At 42.5% G+C, this 20,440-nt stretch overlaps 1 protein-coding gene across 1 annotated transcript in view; it reads left to right on the top strand.

Moving 5' to 3' along the window:
* FCHO1 (FCH and mu domain containing endocytic adaptor 1) overlaps window positions 1-20,440 on the top strand; it is an 802,768-nt gene that overhangs the window by 446,538 nt on the left and 335,790 nt on the right. Inside the window, exon 20 of the mRNA XM_053702869.1 lies at window positions 11,618-11,709. Within this exon, the coding sequence (XP_053558844.1) occupies window positions 11,618-11,709 (92 nt within the window). The remainder of the gene's footprint in view (window positions 1-11,617; window positions 11,710-20,440) is intronic.

Genomic DNA, 20,440 nt, shown 5'->3' on the forward strand with positions numbered 1-20,440 from the left:
ATGAGCACGGAGAGCTTCATTCTGCGGCTGACGGTTCTGATCCAAACAGATTGGATTCAGATATTTCAAATTTTAAATTTAAGCTGGAAAACCTCTGTGTTTTACTAGGGGAGGTGTTAGTGGCCCTGAATGATTGTAACACAGTTGCAATACCCGAGAAAATGTGTAGGTTGGATAAATATTTTGCTGTACCAACAAGTACTGACGTTTTTCCTATACCTAAAAGACTAACTGAAATTATTACTAAGGAGTGGGATAGACCCGGTGTGCCGTTCTCACCCCCTCCAATATTTAGAAAGATGTTTCCAATAGACACCACCACACGGGATTTATGGCAAACGGTCCCTAAGGTGGAGGGAGCAGTTTCTACTTTAGCTAAACGTACCACTATCCCGGTAGAGGATAGCTGTGCCTTTTCAGATCCAATGGATAAAAAATTAGAGGGTTACCTTAAGAAAATGTTTGTTCAACAAGGTTTTATATTGCAACCCCTTGCATGCATTGCGCCGATCACGGCTGCAGCGGCATTCTGGATTGAGTCTCTAGAAGAGAATCTTAGTTCAGCTACGCTGGACGACATTTCAGACAGGCTTAGAGTACTTAAGCTATCTAATTCATTCATTTTGGAAGCCATAGTACATTTAATTAAACTTACGGCTAAGAATTCCGGATTCGCCATTCAAGCGCGCAGAGCACTGTGGCTAAAATCCTGGTCAGCTGATGTAACTTCTAAGTCCAAATTACTTAATATACCTTTCAAGGGACAGACCTTATTTGGGCCTGGTTTGAAAGAAATTATCGCTGACATTACAGGAGGTAAGGGCCACGCCCTACCTCAAGACAAAGCCAAACCTAAGGCTAGACAGTCTAATTTTCGTTCCTTTCGGAATTTCAAAGCAGGAGCAGCATCATCTTCCACTACTCCAAAACAAAAAGGATCTGGTGCTCGCTACAGACAAGGCTGGAGACCTAACCAGTCCTGGAACAAGGGCAAGCAGGCCAGGAAGCCTGCAGCTGCCACTAAAACAGCATGAATTGAGGGCCCCCGATCCGGGATCGGATCTAGTGGGGGGCAGACTTTCTCTCTTCGCCCAGGCTTGGGCAAGAGATGTCCAGGATCCCTGGGCGCTAGAGATAATATCTCAGGGATACCTTCTGGACTTCAAACACTCTCCTCCAAGAGAGAGATTTCATCTGTCAAGGTTGTCGACAAACCAAACAAAGAAAGAAGCGTTTCTACGCTGCATACAAGAACTATTGTTAATGGGAGTAATCCATCCAGTTCCACGGTCGGAACAGGGACAAGGGTTTTACTCAAATCTGTTTGTGGTTCCCAAAAAAGAGGGAACTTTCAGACCAATCCTGGATTTAAAGATCCTAAACAAATTCCTAAGAGTTCCATCATTCAAAATGGAGACTATCCGGACAATTTTACCCATGATCCAAGAAGGTCAGTACATGACCACAGTAGACTTAAAGGACGCTTACCTTCACATACCGATTCACAAAGATCATTACCGGTATCTAAGGTTTGCCTTTCTAGACAGGCATTACCAGTTTGTGGCTCTTCCATTCGGATTGGCTACAGCTCCAATGCATGGAGGTAATCGGCTTAATGGTAGCGGCAATGGACATAGTACCCTTTTCACGCTTACACCTCAGACCACTGCAATTGTGCATGCTAAGTCAGTGGAATGGGGATTACTCAGACTTATCCCCTTCTCTGAATCTGGATCAAGAGACCAGAAATTCTCTTCTATGGTGGCTTTCTCGGCCACATCTGTCCAGGGGGATGCCATTCAGCAGACCAGACTGGACAATTGTAACAACAGACGCCAGCCTTCTAGGTTGGGGTGCCGTCTGGAATTCTCTGAAGGCTCAGGGACAATGGAGTCAGGAGGAGAGTCTCCTGCCAATAAACATTCTGGAATTGAGAGCAGTTCTCAATGCCCTCCTGGCTTGGCCCCAGTTGACAACTCGGGGGTTCATCAGGTTTCAGTCGGACAACATCACGACTGTAGCTTACATCAACCATCAGGGAGGGACAAGGAGCTCCCTAGCAATGATGGAAGTATCAAAGATAATTCGCTGGGCAGAGTCTCACTCTTGCCACCTGTCAGCAATCCACATCCCGGGAGTGGAGAATTGGGAGGCGGATTTCTTAAGTCGTCAGACTTTTCATCCGGGGGAATGGGAACTTCATCCGGAGGTCTTTGCCCAAATACTTCGACGTTGGGGCAAGCCAGAGATAGATCTCATGGCGTCTCGACAGAACGCCAAGCTTCCTCGGTACGGGTCCAGATCCAGGGATCCAGGAGCAGTCCTAATAGATGCCCTGACGGCACCTTGGGACTTCAGTATGGCTTATGTGTTTCTACCCTTCCCGATGCTTCCTCGATTGATTGCCAGAATCAAACAGGAGAGAGCATCAGTGATTCTGATAGCACCTGCATGGCCACGCAGGACTTGGTATGCAGACCTGGTGGACATGTCATCCTGTCCACCTTGGTCCCTACCTCTGAAACAGGACCTCCTGATACAGGGTCCTTTCAAACATCAAAATCTAACTTCTCTGAAGCTGACTGCTTGGAAATTGAACGTTTGATTTTATCAAGACGTGGGTTTTCTGAGTCAGTTATTGACACCTTAATACAGGCCAGGAAGCCTGTTACCAGAAAGATTTACCATAAAATATGGCGTAAATACCTATATTGGTGTGAATCCAAAGGTTACTCTTGGAGTAAGGTTAAGATTCCTAGGATATTGTCTTTTCTACAAGAAGGTTTAGAAAAGGGTTTATCTGCTAGTTCATTAAAGGGACAGATCTCAGCTCTGTCTATTCTGTTACACAAACGTCTGTCAGAAGTGCCAGACGTTCAGGCTTTTTGTCAGGCTTTAGCGAGGATTAAGCCTGTGTTTAAGACTGTTGCTCCACCATGGAGTTTAAATCTTGTTCTTAACGTTTTACAGGGCGTTCCGTTTGAACCCCTCCATTCCATTGATATAAAGTTGTTATCTTGGAAAGTTCTATTTTTAATGGCTATTTCATCGGCTCGAAGAGTCTCTGAATTATCAGCCTTACATTGTGATTCTCCTTATTTGATTTTTCATTCGGATAAGGTAGTTCTGCGTACTAAACCTGGGTTCTTACCCAAGGTAGTCACTAACAGGAATATCAATCAAGAGATTGTTGCTCCATCTTTGTGTCCAAATCCTTCTTCAAAGAAGGAACGTCTTCTGCACAATCTGGATGTAGTTCGTGCCCTAAAATTTTACTTACAGGCAACTAAAGAATTTCGACAGACGTCTTCCCTGTTTGTCGTTTACTCTGGTCAGAGGAGAGGTCAAAAAGCTTCTGCTACCTCTCTCTCTTTTTGGCTTCGTAGCATAATACATTTAGCCTATGAGACTGCTGGACAGCAACCTCCTGAAAGAATTACAGCTCATTCCACTAGAGCTGTGGCTTCCACTTGGGCCTTTAAGAATGAGGCCTCTGTTGAACAGATTTGCAAGGCTGCAACTTGGTCTTCGCTTCATACTTTTTCCAAATTTTCCAAATTTTCCAAATTTGACACATTTGCTTCCTCGGAGGCTATTTTTGGGAGAAAGGTTCTTCAGGCAGTGGTTCCTTCTGTATAAAAGAGCCTGCCTATCCCTCCCGTCATCCGTGTACTTTTGCTTTGGTATTGGTATCCCAGAAGTAATGATGACCCGTGGACTGATCACACTTAACAGAAGAAAACATAATTTATGCTTACCTGATAAATTCCTTTCTTCTGTAGTGTGATCAGTCCACGGCCCGCCCTGTTTTTTAAGGCAGGTAATTATTTTTAAATTATACTCCAGTCACCACTACACCCTTGGTTCCTCCTTTCTCGTTGGTCCTTGGTCGAATGACTGGGGGTGACGTAGAGGGGAGGGGCTATATGCAACTCTGCTGGGTGAATCCTCTTGCACTTCCTGTTGGGGAGGAGTAATATCCCAGAAGTAATGATGACCCGTGGACTGATCACACTACAGAAGAAAGGAATTTATCAGGTAAGCATAAATTATGTTTTCCTGGTGTTCTTCTCATAAATTCTCTTGGCATTCTTTTAGAATTCCTAGAATTCTACAGTTTCTTCAGGATGGTTTGGGTAAGGGTTTGTCTGCAAATTCCTTGAAGGGACAAATCTCTGCCCTTTCTGTTTTATTTCACAGAATGATTGCTAAACTTCCTGATATTCACTGTTTTGTACAGGCTTTAGTTTGTATTAAGCGCGTCTGTTACGGTTACCCTTAGTCTCGCTGAGAGATGGACCGCTTAGTAACCTGGATCCCTATTGCTAAAGAGGGGAGAAGCTGCTTTCCATAGTATTCTATATGAGTCTCGCAAATATAGAATAATCTCCCTTAGCTGCAGTACAGCTAGGATACCCTTCTGCCCACAGAAACGAGTCAACGCTGCGATTGAGGGTCAAACAAGAACTCAGGACTGGGATGCCCAGCCTGCTTTTTATTAAGGTTACATGCACACAGGGCACTCCCAGGGGGAGAGGGGGGGAAGCACAAAATCCCCCATCACACATTTAGATAGAGAGCACTGTCCTTTGACAGGCCACAATAGGATTACAGTACTTAAGATAACAAGTTTACAAGTTCATCTTATCAATTAGCAGTCTGGCTCCAGAGGTGATTAGACAATGGGATTGGTTATCACTAAACTTAGAGCTGAGGCCAGCAAACGTGTATTTAGGCAATAGTTTCTAAAAGCTGAAAAAAAAAGTTAACTCTTTATGAAATGATACTTGTTACGGTTTTCTTGGAGCCCTTCTTAGGCGCTGGCTTGCTGGTTCAGGCATTGCTGCTGGGAAATAAGCTCTTCACAACAAAATAACTAATGCTTCTGTAACAGTGCTCCCTTTCTGTGGAACACTCTGGCAGACACGGTCTGACCCCTTTTCGGGGCAGACTAAGGCTGTCCAGACCGCTAGTTATGCGGGGCTGAGGTTGGTTTGTCTGGACAACCCGTCGGCGTTGCCATTCTGTTTCCCAGGTCTGTAAGTAATGGTGAAATTGAAGGGTTGCAACGATAAGCTCCAACGTAATAGCCTGCCGTTATCTCCAGAGACCCGGTTCAGCCACACCAACGGGTTATGGTCTGTGACCAGAGTGAACTCCTGACCATATAAATAGGGAGTCAATTTCTTTAATGCCCACACCAAAGCCAAACACTCCTTTTCGACCGCTGCATAGCTGACTTCGCGGGGCAGGAGCTTCCGGCTGATGTAAGCAACTGGATGCTCCCCTCCATCTTCGCCTACTTGGCTGAGGACGGCTCCCAGCCCGAACATGGAAGCATCTGTATGGACGATAAAACGTTTGTTAAGGGCTGGGGCCGCCAAGACAGGAGCGTTAATTGGAGCATTTTTGAGAGCCTGGAAAGCCGTTTCACAGTGGGGAGACCACAGGACCTGTCAAGGTAAGTTCTTCTTGGTCAAGTCAGTCAGGGGTTTGGCAAGTGTGCTGTAGTCTGGTACGAACCGTCTATAGTACCCTGCCGTGCCCAGGAAGGCTAGGACCTGAGTCTTAGTGATGGGGGTGGGCCAATTGGCGACAGCTTCTATTTTGGCCGTCTCTGGTCGCTGCTTTCCACACCCCACCCGGTGACCCAGGTACTGTACCTCGGCCATCCCAAAGTGGCATTTTTCTGGCTTCAGAGTCAGGCCAGCAGCCCGGATCTGATCCAGAACCATTCCCACATGAGCTAAGTGGTCCTCCCAGGACTCACTGTGGATCGCTATGTCGTCCAGGTAGGCGCAAGCAAAACTCTGGAAGCCATCCAGGAGCCTATCCACCAAGCGCTGGAATGTAGCTGGGGCATTCTTCATCCCAAACGGCATTACCCTAAACTGATATAAGCCGAATGGGGTGACGAATGCCGACTTGGGGATAGCCTCCGGGGCCAGGGGAATATCCCAGTAACCTTTGCAGAGGTCAATAGTGGTCAGGTAATTTCCCCTGGCTATACGATCGAGTAGCTCGTCTACCCTGGGCATAGGGTAAGCGTCCGTCACGGTATTTTCATTGAGCCTCCGATAGTCTACGCAGAACCGGTGGTCCCATCTTTCTTGGGCACCAAGACAACTGGGGAGGCCCAGGGACTATCGGAGGGCTCAATTACCCTGAGCTGGAGCATCTCATCGATCTCCTTCTTCATTCCTGTCCTAACTGCTTCGGGGATTCGGTACGGAGCCTGGCGCAAGGGAGCTTGTCCCGGAGTATCTACCTGGTGGGTGGTTAAAGTAGTGTACCCTGGCTTCGGGGAGAAGGTGAGGTGTTTGGACTGGAGGAGTTGGTTGAGCTGCTCCCTTTCAGTGGGGCTAAGTCGGTCCCCTATCTGAACCTGCGCCACTATACCTGTGGGGAGACTCTTTTCTAATAGGTCTGGAATGGGTAAACTGTCGGGGTCTTCCTGAGGGGAACAACATACGGCCGTCACGTTCTCTGGTCGCTCAAAATATTCCTTGAGCATGTTTACATGGAATGTCTTTCTAAGATTGTTGTCATGGCAGCTAGCTATCACATAAGTGGTGTCTCCCCTTTTCTCTACGATCTGGTAGGGACCCTGCCAGGACGCCTGCAATTTGTCTGTCTTCACCGGCTTAAGTACTAACACCTTTTGTCCTATGGTGAAGATTCTCTTTCGGGCCCCCCGATCGTACCATACTTTCTGTCTTCTCTGGGCCAACTGGAGATTAGCCCGCACGGATTTGGCTAATTGCTCCATTCGGTCCCTGAGTTCCAGCACGTATGGCACAATGGGGACACCGTCAGCCTCCATCTCTCCCTCCCAGTGCTCCCGGATCAGGTTTAGGGGTCCCCGTACCTTTCTTCCGTAGAGCAACTCGAAGGGAGAGAACCCTGTCGTTTCCTGGGGCACCTCCCAATAAGCAAATAGGAGGTGCGGCAGGAAGCGTTCCCAGTCTCGGTATTCCTGAGTGAACGTCTTGAGCATTTGCTTGAGGGTCCCATTGAACCTCTCACACAGCCCGTTCGTCTGGGGGTGGTATGGGGAGCTCAGGAGGGACTTAATTTTGCAAACCTGCCAGAGTTGTTGGGTCAATTCAGCCGTAAATTGGCTGCCTCGGTCGGATAGGATTTCTTTTGGAAATCCTACCCGGGAGAACACCTGTACTAGTGCATTCGCTACCGTATCCGCTTGTATGTTGGATAGGGCGACAGCCTCTGGGTACCTGGTAGCGTAGTCCACTACGGTAAGAATGTAGCGCTTACCGGAGGGACTAGGGGTAGCCAGTGGTCACACTAGGTCAATAGCAACCCGGCTGAAGGGTTCCTCTACAATGGGCATATTTACTAGATGGGCTTTAGGGTGATCGCCTCGCCTTCCTACTCGTTGACACACATCGCAGGTGTTACAGTAAGTTCTAACGTCAGCGTGCACCCCTGGCCAAAAGAACGTGTGAGTAATGCGGTGTAGGGTACGGGTTACGGCTAGGTGGCCTGCTAAGGGGATGTCGTGGCCTATTTTGAGGATTTCTTGACGGTATTTGTGGGGCACTACCAGCTGTCGCCTACGCTGTCCCCTTTTCTCTGTTCAGCGGTATAGTTTCTCTTTTTCCCATAAGAATGTTTCGTTATCTGCCCCGCCCCCTCTGGTCTCTGCTCGTTCCCGGTACTTTTGTAAGGTCGGGTCAGTCTTAGACTCTGCCTCGAAAGCATCTGGGGTGTCCCAGGGTATGGGGCCTAACCTGTCAGGCAAGGTCGGGGTAGGTCTTACCTGTGTCTCCCGCACTGGTGAGAGCTCTCGCTCCGTCCGGGCTTGGGCCCGTGTAGTAACTGGGTCCGCCTCGTTGTTGCATACTGGAGCATAGGCAGAAGTCATGGGGCCCAAATCGTTGCCCAGTAGTACTTCGGCAGGTAAATTATCCATTAGGCCCACGTTCACAGCCCCCTATCCCGCTCCCCAATCAAGATGCACTTTAGCTGTTGGAATTTTGTACACATCCCCCCCCCGCCACTCTAACGGCCACAGTCTGTCCGGATCGCTTGTGCTCTGGCACCAAATGACTCTGTACCAGCATGATGGTAGCCCCTGTGTCTCGCAATCCCTCGGTAAATCGCCCCTCGAGCCATACCCTCTGCCGATGGTGCTGGCGGTTATCTGAGGCAGCATATACAGGGTCTGCCTCGTGAAGCGGCCCCATATATCCCTCCATAGGGGCCTCTTGGTTAACACAGAGGGCCCGGGCCGGACGATAGGTCCCAGAGGGGTAATTGTAATTCCTGGGTGTCTGGTGCGTATTAAGGGGCAGCTAGCCATGAAATGCCCTGGTTGCTTGCATCGGTGGCAAGTCGGTCTGGGACGCTCAGAGCGGTTATTGGGTGGTCCTGAGTGTCGGGCGGGCCCTGTGGGCACCGGGGCTCAGAATTCAGCACGAGGGGGTGCACGGTAAACCTCTCTGGGTTCGACCCGTGCTGGAGCTCGGTAGTTCATGGGTTCGTGAAGACGGGAGTCATAATGTTCATCGGCCAATTTGGCTGCTTCTTCTAAGGTAGAAGGCCACCTGTCTCGCAGCCATTCCTTCCCTTGCTGTTCCATGCCATTATAAAAATGTTTTAAGAGAAACAATTGTAAAATTTCCTCCCCAGTCACCGCTTTACTTCCGCTCAGCCAGTGATTTGCCGCTCTCCGCATTCGGTGCGCCCATTCCATATGGGTATCGTTAGGCTTCTTTTCCGTGCCCCGAAACCTGTCGGCGATACGTGTCCGGAGTTACAGCGTACCGTCGCAACAGTGTCTCCTTAACTAGCTCATACTGTGTCACTTCCTCAGCACCCAGAGTACGAAAGGCTTCCAGGGCTCGCCCGGATAGTTTCCCAGACAATATCGTGGGCCACTCTCTGTTGGGAATCTGGTGCAGGCCACATTGCCTTTCGAAGTCCGCCAAATATTCATCAATCCCTGTCTCACTCTCTAGGAAGGGTCGAAATGCCGCATAGGGTATCTTGGGCCTCCCAGCATTTTCGACAGGGATGATTACCTGCGGGGCTTCAGCATTGCGGTGTGCGTTCGCTAGGTTGAGTTTGTGGGCTCGAGTCTCTCGTATATCCTCGTCCGCCTCCGCCATCAACTGCTGTACCAATTCCATGGAGGGGTTCGGCCCGTATAATGAGAGCCTTTCCCGAACAATCCTGGTTTTTTTCGTCACTAATCGTGGTCGGTGTTTCCGCCATTGTGAAGCTCTGATCCAGTTCGGTCAATTCTGCGATCAGCTCTCTCCTCGGCCGGTTGCTGGCGTACCCCCCTCTGCTTTCAAGTAAATCCTTTAGGGTTGTACGCTTCAATTTTTCGTAAGCGCTCTCCATCCGTTCTGTACCTCTCCTAGGAAATCCAGGAAAATCCCGCCGCTGCCGCCAAATGTTACGGTTACCCTTAGTCTCGCTGAGAGATGGACCGCTTAGTAGCCTGGATCCCTATTGCTAAAGAGGGGAGAAGCTGCTTTCCATAGTATTCTATATGAGTCTCGCAAATATAGAATAATCTCCCTTAGCTGCAGTACAGCTAGGATACCCTTCTGCCCACAGAAACGAGTCAACGCTGCGATTGAGGTTCAAACAAGAACTCAGGACTGGGATGCCCAGCCTGCTTTTTATTAAGGTTACATGCACACAGGGCACTCCCAGGGGGAGAGGGGGGGGAAGCACAAAATCCCCCATCACACATTTAGATAGAGAGCACTGTCCTTTGACAGGCCACAATAGGATTACAGTACTTAAGATAACAAGTTTACAAGTTCATCTTATCAATTAGCAGTCTGGCTCCAGAGGTGATTAGACAATGGGATTGGTTATCACTAAGCTTAGAGCTGAGGCCAGCAAACGTGTATTTAGGCAATAGTTTCTAAAAGCTGAAAAAAAAAGTTAACTCTTTATGAAATGATACTTGTTACGGTTTTCTTGGAGCCCTTCTTAGGCGCTGGCTTGCTGGTTCAGGCATTGCTGCTGGGAAATAAGCTCTTCACAACAAAATAACTAATGCTTCTGTAACAGTGTCATTAAATCGATTTCTCCTCCTTGGAGTCTTAATTTGGTTTTGAAGGCGTTACAGGCCCCTCCGTTTGAGCCTATGCATTCTTTGGACATTAAGCTACTTTCTTGGAAAGTGTTGTTCCTTTTGGCCATCTCTTCTGCTAGAAGAGTTTCTGAGCTATCTGCTCTTTCTTGTGAATCTCCTTTTCTGATTTTTCATCAGGATAAGGCGGTTTTGCGGACTTCATTTAAATTTTTGCCTAAAGTTGTGAATTCTAACAACATTAGTAGAGAAATTGTTTTCCCTTCCTTGTGTCCTAATCCTAAGAATTCTTTGGAAAGATCCTTACATTCTTTGGATGTGGTGAGAGCTTTGAAATATTATGTTGAAGCTACTAAAAATTTCAGGAAGACTTCTAGTCTCTTTGTTATGTTTTCTGGTCCTAGGAAAGGTCAGAAGGCCTCTATTTCCTTGGCTTCTTGGTTAAAGCTTTTGATTCATCAAGCTTATTTGGAGTCGGGTCAGGCCCCGCTTCAGAGAATTACAGCTCATTCTACTAGATCAGTCTCCACTTCGTGGGCTTTTAAGAATGAGGCTTCAGTTAATCAGATTTGCAAAGCAGCAACTTGGTCCTCTTTGCATACATTTACTAAATTCTACCATTTTGATGTATTTGCTTCAGTTTTATTCTTCTGCTGATGTTTTTTAAGTTTTTCTTTTCATTCTGAGAATAACTTATATTTTGGGTTGTGGATTATTTTTTCAACGAGAAATGGCTGTTTATTTTTATCCCTCCCTCTCTAGGGACTTTTGAGTGGAGTTCCACATCTTGGGTATTGATATCCCATACGTCACTAGCTTATGGACTCTTGCCAATTACATGAAAGAAAACATAATTTATGTAAGCATTTACCTGATAAATTCATTTTTTTCTTATTGGCAAGAGTCCATGAGGCCCACCCTTTTTATAGTGGTTATGATTTTTTTGTATAAAGCACAATTATTTCCAAATTCCTTTGTTGATGCTTTTTACTCCTTTCTTTATCACCTCACTTCTTGGCTATTAGTTTACTCTGAATTGTGAGTTTGGTGAGGGGTGTATTTATAGGCATTTTAAGGTTTGGGAAACTTTGCCCCTCCTGGTAGGATTGTATATCCCATACGTCACTAGCTCATGGACTCTTGCCAATATGAAATAAATGAATTTATCAGGTAAGTTCTTACATAAATTGTTTTGTTTTTAAATAAATGCATTCTATATACCAGTAATAAGTCTTCATATCTTATAAATGTTTTAAAAGTATTTAAAATGTTTTATTTGCATTGTTTTGAAGTCCATAGGCATTCCCTGTTAGAAGCCATTTATCATTATTTAAATGAGTTACTACAGTGATCAAACAATCAGTATAGAATGCAACAGGGTTAGACTTCTGATGTCTGGGATATCCACTCCCAATTCTTGTGGCTAAAACACACTTTTCAGAAATTTCAGGAAATGTGGGTTGCAAAATAAACTATGAAATTATATTAAAAAGTTCACTTTCTATGCCCTAATCATCCCTTTTCAAATGTCTTTTTACCTAGCTCTGACTCAAGTCCTGTGTGTCCACCACTGCCCTCCCATTCTTTATTTGGTCCTCTTCTGGAGACTTTGTCAGAGTCTGATGACTTCACAGGTAACATTAACTCTTCTTATGGACTTAAGTCTTCATAATGCTTCTGTATTATATATTATTATTAATATTATTACTATTGTTATTGTTATTTTAATGGGTCCATGTAAAATATACAATTGCAGGTTGCCTCACCGTTTTCTAATTGTTCTGAAAATTGGGTAGTGCTTTCTTCCACCCTTTTTGATCATAACCCCAACTTTTAAGATATTTTTTTTTAAAAGATGTTCTCCTGAGATCTAGGAAATTCATAGTTGCAAGGGCAGCATAAAATCACCTTTCTTTCATGTAATTAGCAAGAGTCCATGAGCTAGTGACGTATGGGATATACATTCCTACCAGGAGGGGCAAAGTTTCCCAAACCTCAAACTGCCTATAAATACACCCCTCACCACACCCACAAATCAGTTTTACAAACTTTGCCTCCTGTGGAGGTGGTGAAGTAAGTTTGTGCTAGATTCTACGTTGATATGCGCTCTGCAACAGGTTGGACCCCGGTTTTCCTCTCAGCGTGCAGTGAATGTCAGAGGGATGTGAAGAGAGTATTGCCTATTTGAATTCAATGATCTCCTTCTACGGGGTCTATTTCATAGGTTCTCTGTTATCGGTCGTAGAGATTCATCTCTTACCTCCCTTTTCAGATCGACGATATACTCTTATATATACCATTACCTCTACTGATTCTCGTTTCAGTACTGGTTTGGCTTTCTACTACATGTAGATGAGTGTCCTGGGGTAAGTAAGTCTTATTTTCTGTGACACTCTAAGCTATGGTTGGGCACTTTTATATAAAGTTCTAAATATATGTGTTTAAACATTTATTTGCCTTGATTCAGGATGTTCAACGTTCCTTATTTCAGACAGTCAGTTTCATATTTGGGATAATGCATATGAATAAATCAATTTTTTCTTACCTTAAAATTTGACTTTTTTACTGTGGGCTGTTAGGCTCGCGGGGGCTGAAAATGCTTCATTTTATTGCGTCTTTCTTGGCGCAAAAATTTTCTTGTCATTTCCGGCTTCATACGTGTCGCCGGAAGTTGCGTAATTTTTTTGACGTTTTTGCGCCAAAAAATGTCGGCGTTACCGGATGTGGTGCCATTTTTTGGCGCCAAAAGTATTTAGGCGCCAAATAATGTGGGCGACTTTTTTTGGCGCTAAAAAATTAGAGCGTCATTGTTGTCTCCACAATATTTAAGTCTCATTATTTATTGCTTCTGGTTGCTAGAAGCTTGTTCATTGGCATTTTTTTTCCCATTCCTGAAACTGTCATTTAAGGAATTTGATCTTTTTTGCTTTATATGTTGTTTTTTCTATTACATATTGCAAGATGTCTCAGATTGACCCTGAATCAGAAGCCACTTCTGGAAAAATGCTTAACTGAGTTTCAGTTCTACCAAAGCGAAGTTCATTTATTTTAAATGTTATAAATGTTTATCTTTAGTTATGGTTTGTAATAAGTTATTATGATATACTTTTACATGCAGAATCCATTAGTGATTATGCTTTATATATTTCCATTCTTACATCTTATGTACAAGAAATATTTAGAAGATTTATAAGAAATATTTTTCTGATTCTATTTTAAAGGCTTTGTCTGACTTTGTGCCTTCTAATAACATTTTTAGGTCTTTTTCACTTCTTTTTTTAATTATTGAAGTTTCAAATGACCAACAACATACTGATTTATCCTTCTCTGATGATGTTTTTTCTCTTTCAGAAATTTTCTTCATCAGATATTGACACTAACAAATCTACTTTTTTTATTATTTTTCTATTATTAAAGTACATTTGTTCTTTGTTGAAAAGGTGTTGATTATTTTGGATATTAAGGTAACTAGTTCTTTAAGACTAGCTGACACTATTTCTGCCTATTTATTTCTTCTGTGTTTTCAGAGGTTTTCTTTCCAATTCCCCATTCTAGGGAATGGAATAGGCTGAGAATTTTCTTTTATTCCTTCTTCAAAGGTTTTAAACTATATTCTTTGCAGCAGTTAAATTCAATTTGGAGGGTTCTCCAATTTATTGGGGCTATCTCTACTTCTACTAATTATGCTATTGTTTCTATAGCAAAATAGTATTTATTTTCCTTTAGATAGTTGTATCTTATTTATGGAAAATTATTTAGTTTCAGGTACTTTTCTTGGTCCTGTGATTTATTTGGATATTGCAATTGCTTCATTTTTTCTGTTTACTTTAAGATCAAGTATCAGATTGATTTATTTTAGCATTGTTAAGGGACAAAATTTACTAGACTAGGTGCTGTTGCATTTGTCTTGTTGTTTTGCATTTATTGATTATGCAAGTCCACTGTATTGACTGGTCCTTTAAACTGAACTATCATGCTAATAATTTCATTTGTGTCTTCATTTTATTGAATATTTTTCGCAAATGAGGGTTAATCTATGTCTTTAGCTATTTTAGCTAGAAGAATTTTGTGATTTAAAAAAAAATCAAAAAAAATCCATATTTCTTTTGTTGTAAGTTAATCAATTATTTGTTTTATAATTGGATTCAATTCTTAACTGTTACTCTGGGCTTCAAGATTGAGTTCTAAGACTAAAACTTTAAGCTTATACTAGTTTGGTTGTTCTTATTAAGGAACAAATTCCTGAGTTCTTCCCAAGTAACATTTTTATAATTGGGGTTCGAAATCAGCTCCCTAATATTGCGATGTACGTGCCATATTGCAGCTTGGCTGGTAAGGGGCAGGTTAAGACTTCTTTGAAATTTATTTGGTTCTATTTTGTCCAAATTTCTTTGATTTTATTCCAGTAAGGCTAACACTTTCTTTAAGTGTGTTTCTGTCCTATATATTTTGGGTACTGTTGAAGCATGGCTGGGCACCCATGGGGTTCAAGCACTGCTCAGACCTGGAATCTTCTGGGGTATTTCTTCCAGTTCCTTTTTTAGGAACCGGGTTTGGAGTTTTATTCAAACTATTTTGCCATTTTATGGTCATTGATAGCATTATTTGTTTTCATTAGATACAATAAATGCATATTTTAATTTTTCTGTTTTCATTCAGATTATTTTCTGAGGATGCGGAATCTCATATGATTCACTTGCTCTTCAGGACATAGTTAGAGGATCTTTTTTTCGAAAGCTCTTGATTCCTCACACAAGGGTCACCTTTTTTAGGTTTCCAGATAGTTTGTTTCACTGTCTTTGTCTCTATCAGACAAGGGATAATTCTATTGGGTTCCGTCTGTCGGTACCTTTAGTCTCTATTATTTCCTTCAGTTGCTATTTATGCATAAAAGTTTTAGGTCTTATGGCCACAGTATTGGATTCAATTCCCTTTGCTCATTTTCACTAGAAAGAACCTTTCCAGTCTTTTATGAGTGTTGTTTCTTCTAGAACATGGTTGGAGGATCAATTTACCAAAAAGTTTGTTGATTCCTCAGACAAGCGTAACCTTTTTAGGTTTCCTGATAGATTCAGTGTCCTTGACTCTGTCTCTGACGGACAAGAGACGTCTGAAATTGGTTTCAGCTTGTCGAAACCTTCAGTCTCAATCTTTCCCTTCGGTAGCCTTATGCATGGAAATTCTAGGTCTTATGACTGCTGCATTGGACGCGGTCCCCTTTGCTCGTTTTCACATGCGACCTCTTTAGCTCTGTATGCTGAACCAGTGGTGCAGGGATTATACGAAGATATCTCAATTAATATCTTTAAAACCGATTGTACGACACTCTCTGATGTGGTGGACAGACCACCATCGTTTAGTTCAGGGGGCTTCTTTTGTTCTTCCAACCTGGACTGTGATTTCAACAGATGCAAGTCTGACAGGTTGGGGAGCTGTTTGGGGGTCTCTGACAGCACAAGGGGTTTGGGAATCTCAGGAGGTGAGATTATCAATCAATATTTTGGAACTCTGTGCGATTTTCAGAGCTCTTCAGTCATGGCCTTTTCTAAAGAGAGAGTCGTTCATTTGTTTTCAGACGGACAATGTCACAACTGTGGCATATGTCAATCATCAAGGAGGGACTCACAGTCCTCTGGCTATGAAAGAAGTATCTCAAATTCTGGTATGGGCGGAATCCAGCTCCTGTCTAATTTCTGTGGTTCATATCCCAGGTATAGACAATTGGGAAGCGGATTATCTCAGTCGCCAATCGTTACATCCGGGCGAATGGTCTCTTCACCCAGAGGTATTTCTTCAGATTGTTCAAATGTGGGACTTCCAGAAATAGATCTGATGGCTTCTCATCTAAACAAGAATCTTCCCAGGTATCTGTCCAGATCCAGGGATCCTCAGGCGGAGGCAGTGGATGCATTGTCACTTCCTTGGAAGTATCATCCTGCCTATATCTTTCCGCCTCTAGTTCTTCTTCCAAGATTCTAAGGAGTGCTCGTTTGTTCTGCTGGTGGCTCCAGCATGGTCTCACAGGTTTTGGTATGCGGATCTTGTCCGGATGGCCTCTTGCCAACCGTGGACTCTTCCGTTAAGACCAGACCTTCTATCACAAGGTCCTTTTTTCCATCAGGATCTCAAATCCTTAAATTTGAAGGTATGGAGATTGAACGCTTCATTCTCAGTCATAGAGGTTTCTCTGACTCTTTGATTAATACTATGTTACAGGCTCGTAAATCTGTATCTAGGAAGATATATTATCGAGTCTGGAAGATTTACATTTCTTGGTGTTTTTCTCATAATTTTTCTTGGCATTCTTTTAGAATTCCTAGAATTTTACAGTTTCTTCAGGATGGTTTGGATAAAGGTTTGTCTGCAAGTTCCTTGAAAGGACAAATCTCTGCTCTTTCTGTTCTTTTTCACAGAAAGATTGCTAATCTTCCTGATATTCATTGTTTTGTACAAGCTTTGGTTCGTAATAAAACCTGTTATTAAGTCAATTTTCTCCTCCTTGGAGTTTGAATTTGGTTCTGGGGGCTCTTCAAGCTCCTCCGTTTGAACCTATGCATTCGCTGGACATTAAATTACTTTCTTGGAAAGTTTTGTTTCTTTTGGCCATCTCTTCTGCTAGAAGAGTTTCTGATTTATCTGCTCTTTCTTGTAAGTCTCCTTTTCTGATTTTTCATCAGGATAAGGCGGTGTTGCGAACTTCTTTTAAATTTTTTCCTAAGGTTGTGAATTCTAACAACATTAGTAGAGAAATTGTGGTTCCTTCATTGTGTCCTAATCCTAAGAATTCTGAGGAAAGATCGTTGCATTCTTTGGATGTAGTTAGAGCTTTGAAATATTATGTTGAAGCTACTAAAAAATTTCCGAAAGACTTCTAGTCTATTTGTTATCTTTTCCGGTTCTAGGAAAGGTCAGAAGGCCTCTGCCATTTCTTTGGCGTTTTGGTTAAAGTCTTTGATTCATCATACTTATGTCGAGTAGGGTAAAACTCCGCCTCAAAGGATTACAGCTCATTCTACTAGGTCAGTTTCTACTTCCTGGGCGTTTAGGAATGAAGCTTCGGTTGATCAGATTTGCAAAGCAGCAACTTGGTCTTCTTTGCATACTTTTACTAAATTCTACCATTTTTATGTGTTTTCTTCTTCTGAAGCAGTTTTTGGTAGAAAAGTACTTCAGGCAGCTGTTTCAGTTTGATTCTTCTGCTTATAATTTCAGTTTTTTTCATTATAAGATTTAAACTTTATTTTGGGTGTGGATTATTTTCAGCGGAATTGGCTGTCTTTATTTTATCCCTCCCTCTCTAGTGACTCTTGCGTGGAAGATCCACATCTTGGGTATTCATTATCACATACGTCACTAGCTCATGGACTCTTGCTAATTACATGAAAGAAAACATAATTTATGTAAGAACTTACCTGATAAATTCATTTCTTTCATATTAGCAAGAGTCCATGAGGCCCACCCTTTTTGTGGTGGTTATGATTTGTTTGTATAAAGCACAATTATTCCAATTCCTTATTTTTTTATGCTTTTGTACTTTTGTCTTATCACCCCACTTCTTGGCTATGCGTTAAACTGATTTGTGGGTGTGGTGAGGGGTGTATTTATAGGCATTTTGAGGTTTGGGAAACTTTGCCCCTCCTGGTAGGAATGTATATCCCATACGTCACTAGCTCATGGACTCTTGCTAATATGAAAGAAATGAATTTATCAGGTAAGTTCTTACATAAATTATGTTTTTTAGGGCATTTTAAATTTTCCATTTTTATTCTCTATAAGAGCTATATAGCTCTTCACATGGTGCCTTTGGAAAGGTCATTGTCTGATATTTTAATGTTTAAGTTCTGTGATTTGTTGAGTGTTTATAACTCTATGGGTGTCTGAATATGACCAAAACTCAATTTTCTACATATTTAGGCCTTCTAAAATTAAGTGAAGGGCTGCTAGTAACAACTTGATTTTATTTCCCCCTAGGGTACTCTCCCATGGGTAGCATTTGAGGAAGAAAAATCAACCTGTTACTCTTAGTACTTCAATGTTAAATCCGGAAAATCATAACATTTGAAAAATATATTTTGCGTGGCGAAGTATTTTAATGTGAGACCAATTTAAAAATCCCAAGTGTATTGAATTAGGTAGCTCTTTATGTGTACCCTTTTAAGGAGAAAATGTTTTTGTTGTTACTCCAAGTGGTACAAAAGTTATAAGGCTTAGAATATGGTAAAATATAAATCAATGCAGATGGTTTTATTCATTATAATTTAGTATCATTACTAATGAACAGTTCTGACTCAATACTTAACTGATATTATGTTTTCGTGCTCTGTTTTGAGCTCCACTAGGGAGAGAGTTCTGAAGATGTGCTCTTGTTTCTACCATACAGTGTGCTTTGTTGAGAGTTTGAAGGATGGCCATGGGGGGTGGAAGAATTTCATGTTAAACTCTTGGTTCAACTCAAACACAGCAACTTCAAGTACAAGGTCCAGCCACCATTTGTTATTGTACACACAGCACACAATCCTTTTCTCTTGTTAAGTGTATCCAGTCCACGGATCATCCATTACTTATGGAATATATTCTCCTTCCCAACAGGAAGTTGCAAGAGTCCACCCACAGCAAAGCTGCTATATAGCTCCTCCCCTAACTGCCATATTCAGTCATTCTCTTGCAAGCCTCAACATAGATAGGAGGTCGTGAGAGTCTGTGGTGATTTATACTTAGTTTATTCTTCAATCAAAAGTTTGTTATTTTTAAATGGCACCGGAGTGTGCTGTTTATCTCAGGCAGTATTTGGAAGAAGAATCTGCCTGCGTTTTTCTATGATCTTAGCAGACGTAACTGAGATCCATTTGCTGTTCTCACACATTCTGAGGAGTGAGGTACTTCAGAGGGGGAATGGCGTGCAGGTTTTCCTGCAGATAAGGTATGTGCAGTAAAATATTTTTCTAGGAATGGAATTGACTAAGAAAATACTGCTGATACCGAAGTAATGTAAGTAAAGCCTTAAATGCAGCGATAGCGACTGGTATCAGGCTTATTAATAGAGATACATACTCTTATAAAAATGTGTTTTAAAACGTTTGCTGGCATGTTTAATCGTTTTTTAACGTACATTGGTGATAACACTGTAATGTTGGTATAGCCTTAAATGCAGTAAAAGCGACTGGTATCAGGCTTATTAATAGAGATACATACTCTTGTAAAAATGTGTTTTAAAACGTTTGCTGGCATGTTTAATCGTTTTTAACATATGTTTGGTGATAAAACTTATTGGGGCCTAAGTTTTTTCCACATGGCTGGCTTAAATTTAGCATAGAAACAGTTAACTGAAGCTTCCCACTGTTGTAATATGAGTGGGAGGGGCCTAATTTAGCGCTTTTTTGCGCAGTTAAAATTACAAAATGAATTATCCAGATTCCCTCAGCAGTCCCATGAATACTACAGGACATTTCTAAAGGGCTAAAAAGACTTCCAAAATCGTTTATAGGGAAGGTAATCCACAGCTCTGCTGTGGCAGTTTTGTTGTGTCTGTTTTTAAAAACGTCTGTCGTTTTTTTTATCTGTTTTTTGCATTAAGGGGTTAATCATCCATTTGCAAGTGGGTGCAATGCTCTGTTACCTTATTACATGTACTGTAAAAATTTCGTTTGTTTTACTGCCTTTTTTCACTGTTTTTCAAATTTTGACAAAATTTGTTTCTCTTAAAGGCACAGTAACGTTTTATATATTTGCTTGTTAACTTGATTTAAAGTGTTTTCCAAGCTTATTAGTCTCATTATTAGTCTGTTCTAACATGTCTGACATAGAGGAATCTCTGTGTTCATTATGTTTTAAAGCCATGGTGGAACCCCATCTTAGAATGTGTACCAGATGTACTGATTTCATGTTAAACAATAAAGATAATTTTTTGTCTTTAAAAACATTATCACCAGAGGATTCTGTCGTGGCGGTAGTTATGCCGACTAACTCTCCCCACGTGTCAGACCTTTTGACTCCCGCTTTAGGGACTCACGCTTTAGGGACTCACGCTCAAATGGCGCCAAGTACATCAAGGGCACCCATAGCGTATATTTTACCAGGGGATTCTGTCGAGGGGAAAGTTATGCCGATTAACTCTCCCCACGTGTCAGACCCTTCGACTCCCGCTTCAGGGACTCATGCTCAAATGGCGCCAAGTACATCAAGGGCGTCCATAGCGTTTATTTTACAAGACATGGCAAAGGTGGTGAATAATACTCTGGCAGCAGTATTAGTCAGACTACCTGAAATTAAAGGAAAGCAGATAGCTCTGGGGGTAGATACAGAGCATACAGACGCTTTAAGAACCATGTATGATACTACCTCATATGCTTAGTCTGTGGGTGATTT

Source organism: Bombina bombina, chromosome 2, assembly GCF_027579735.1.
Source record: "Bombina bombina isolate aBomBom1 chromosome 2, aBomBom1.pri, whole genome shotgun sequence".
In the NCBI taxonomy this organism is placed as follows: domain Eukaryota; kingdom Metazoa; phylum Chordata; class Amphibia; order Anura; family Bombinatoridae; genus Bombina; species Bombina bombina.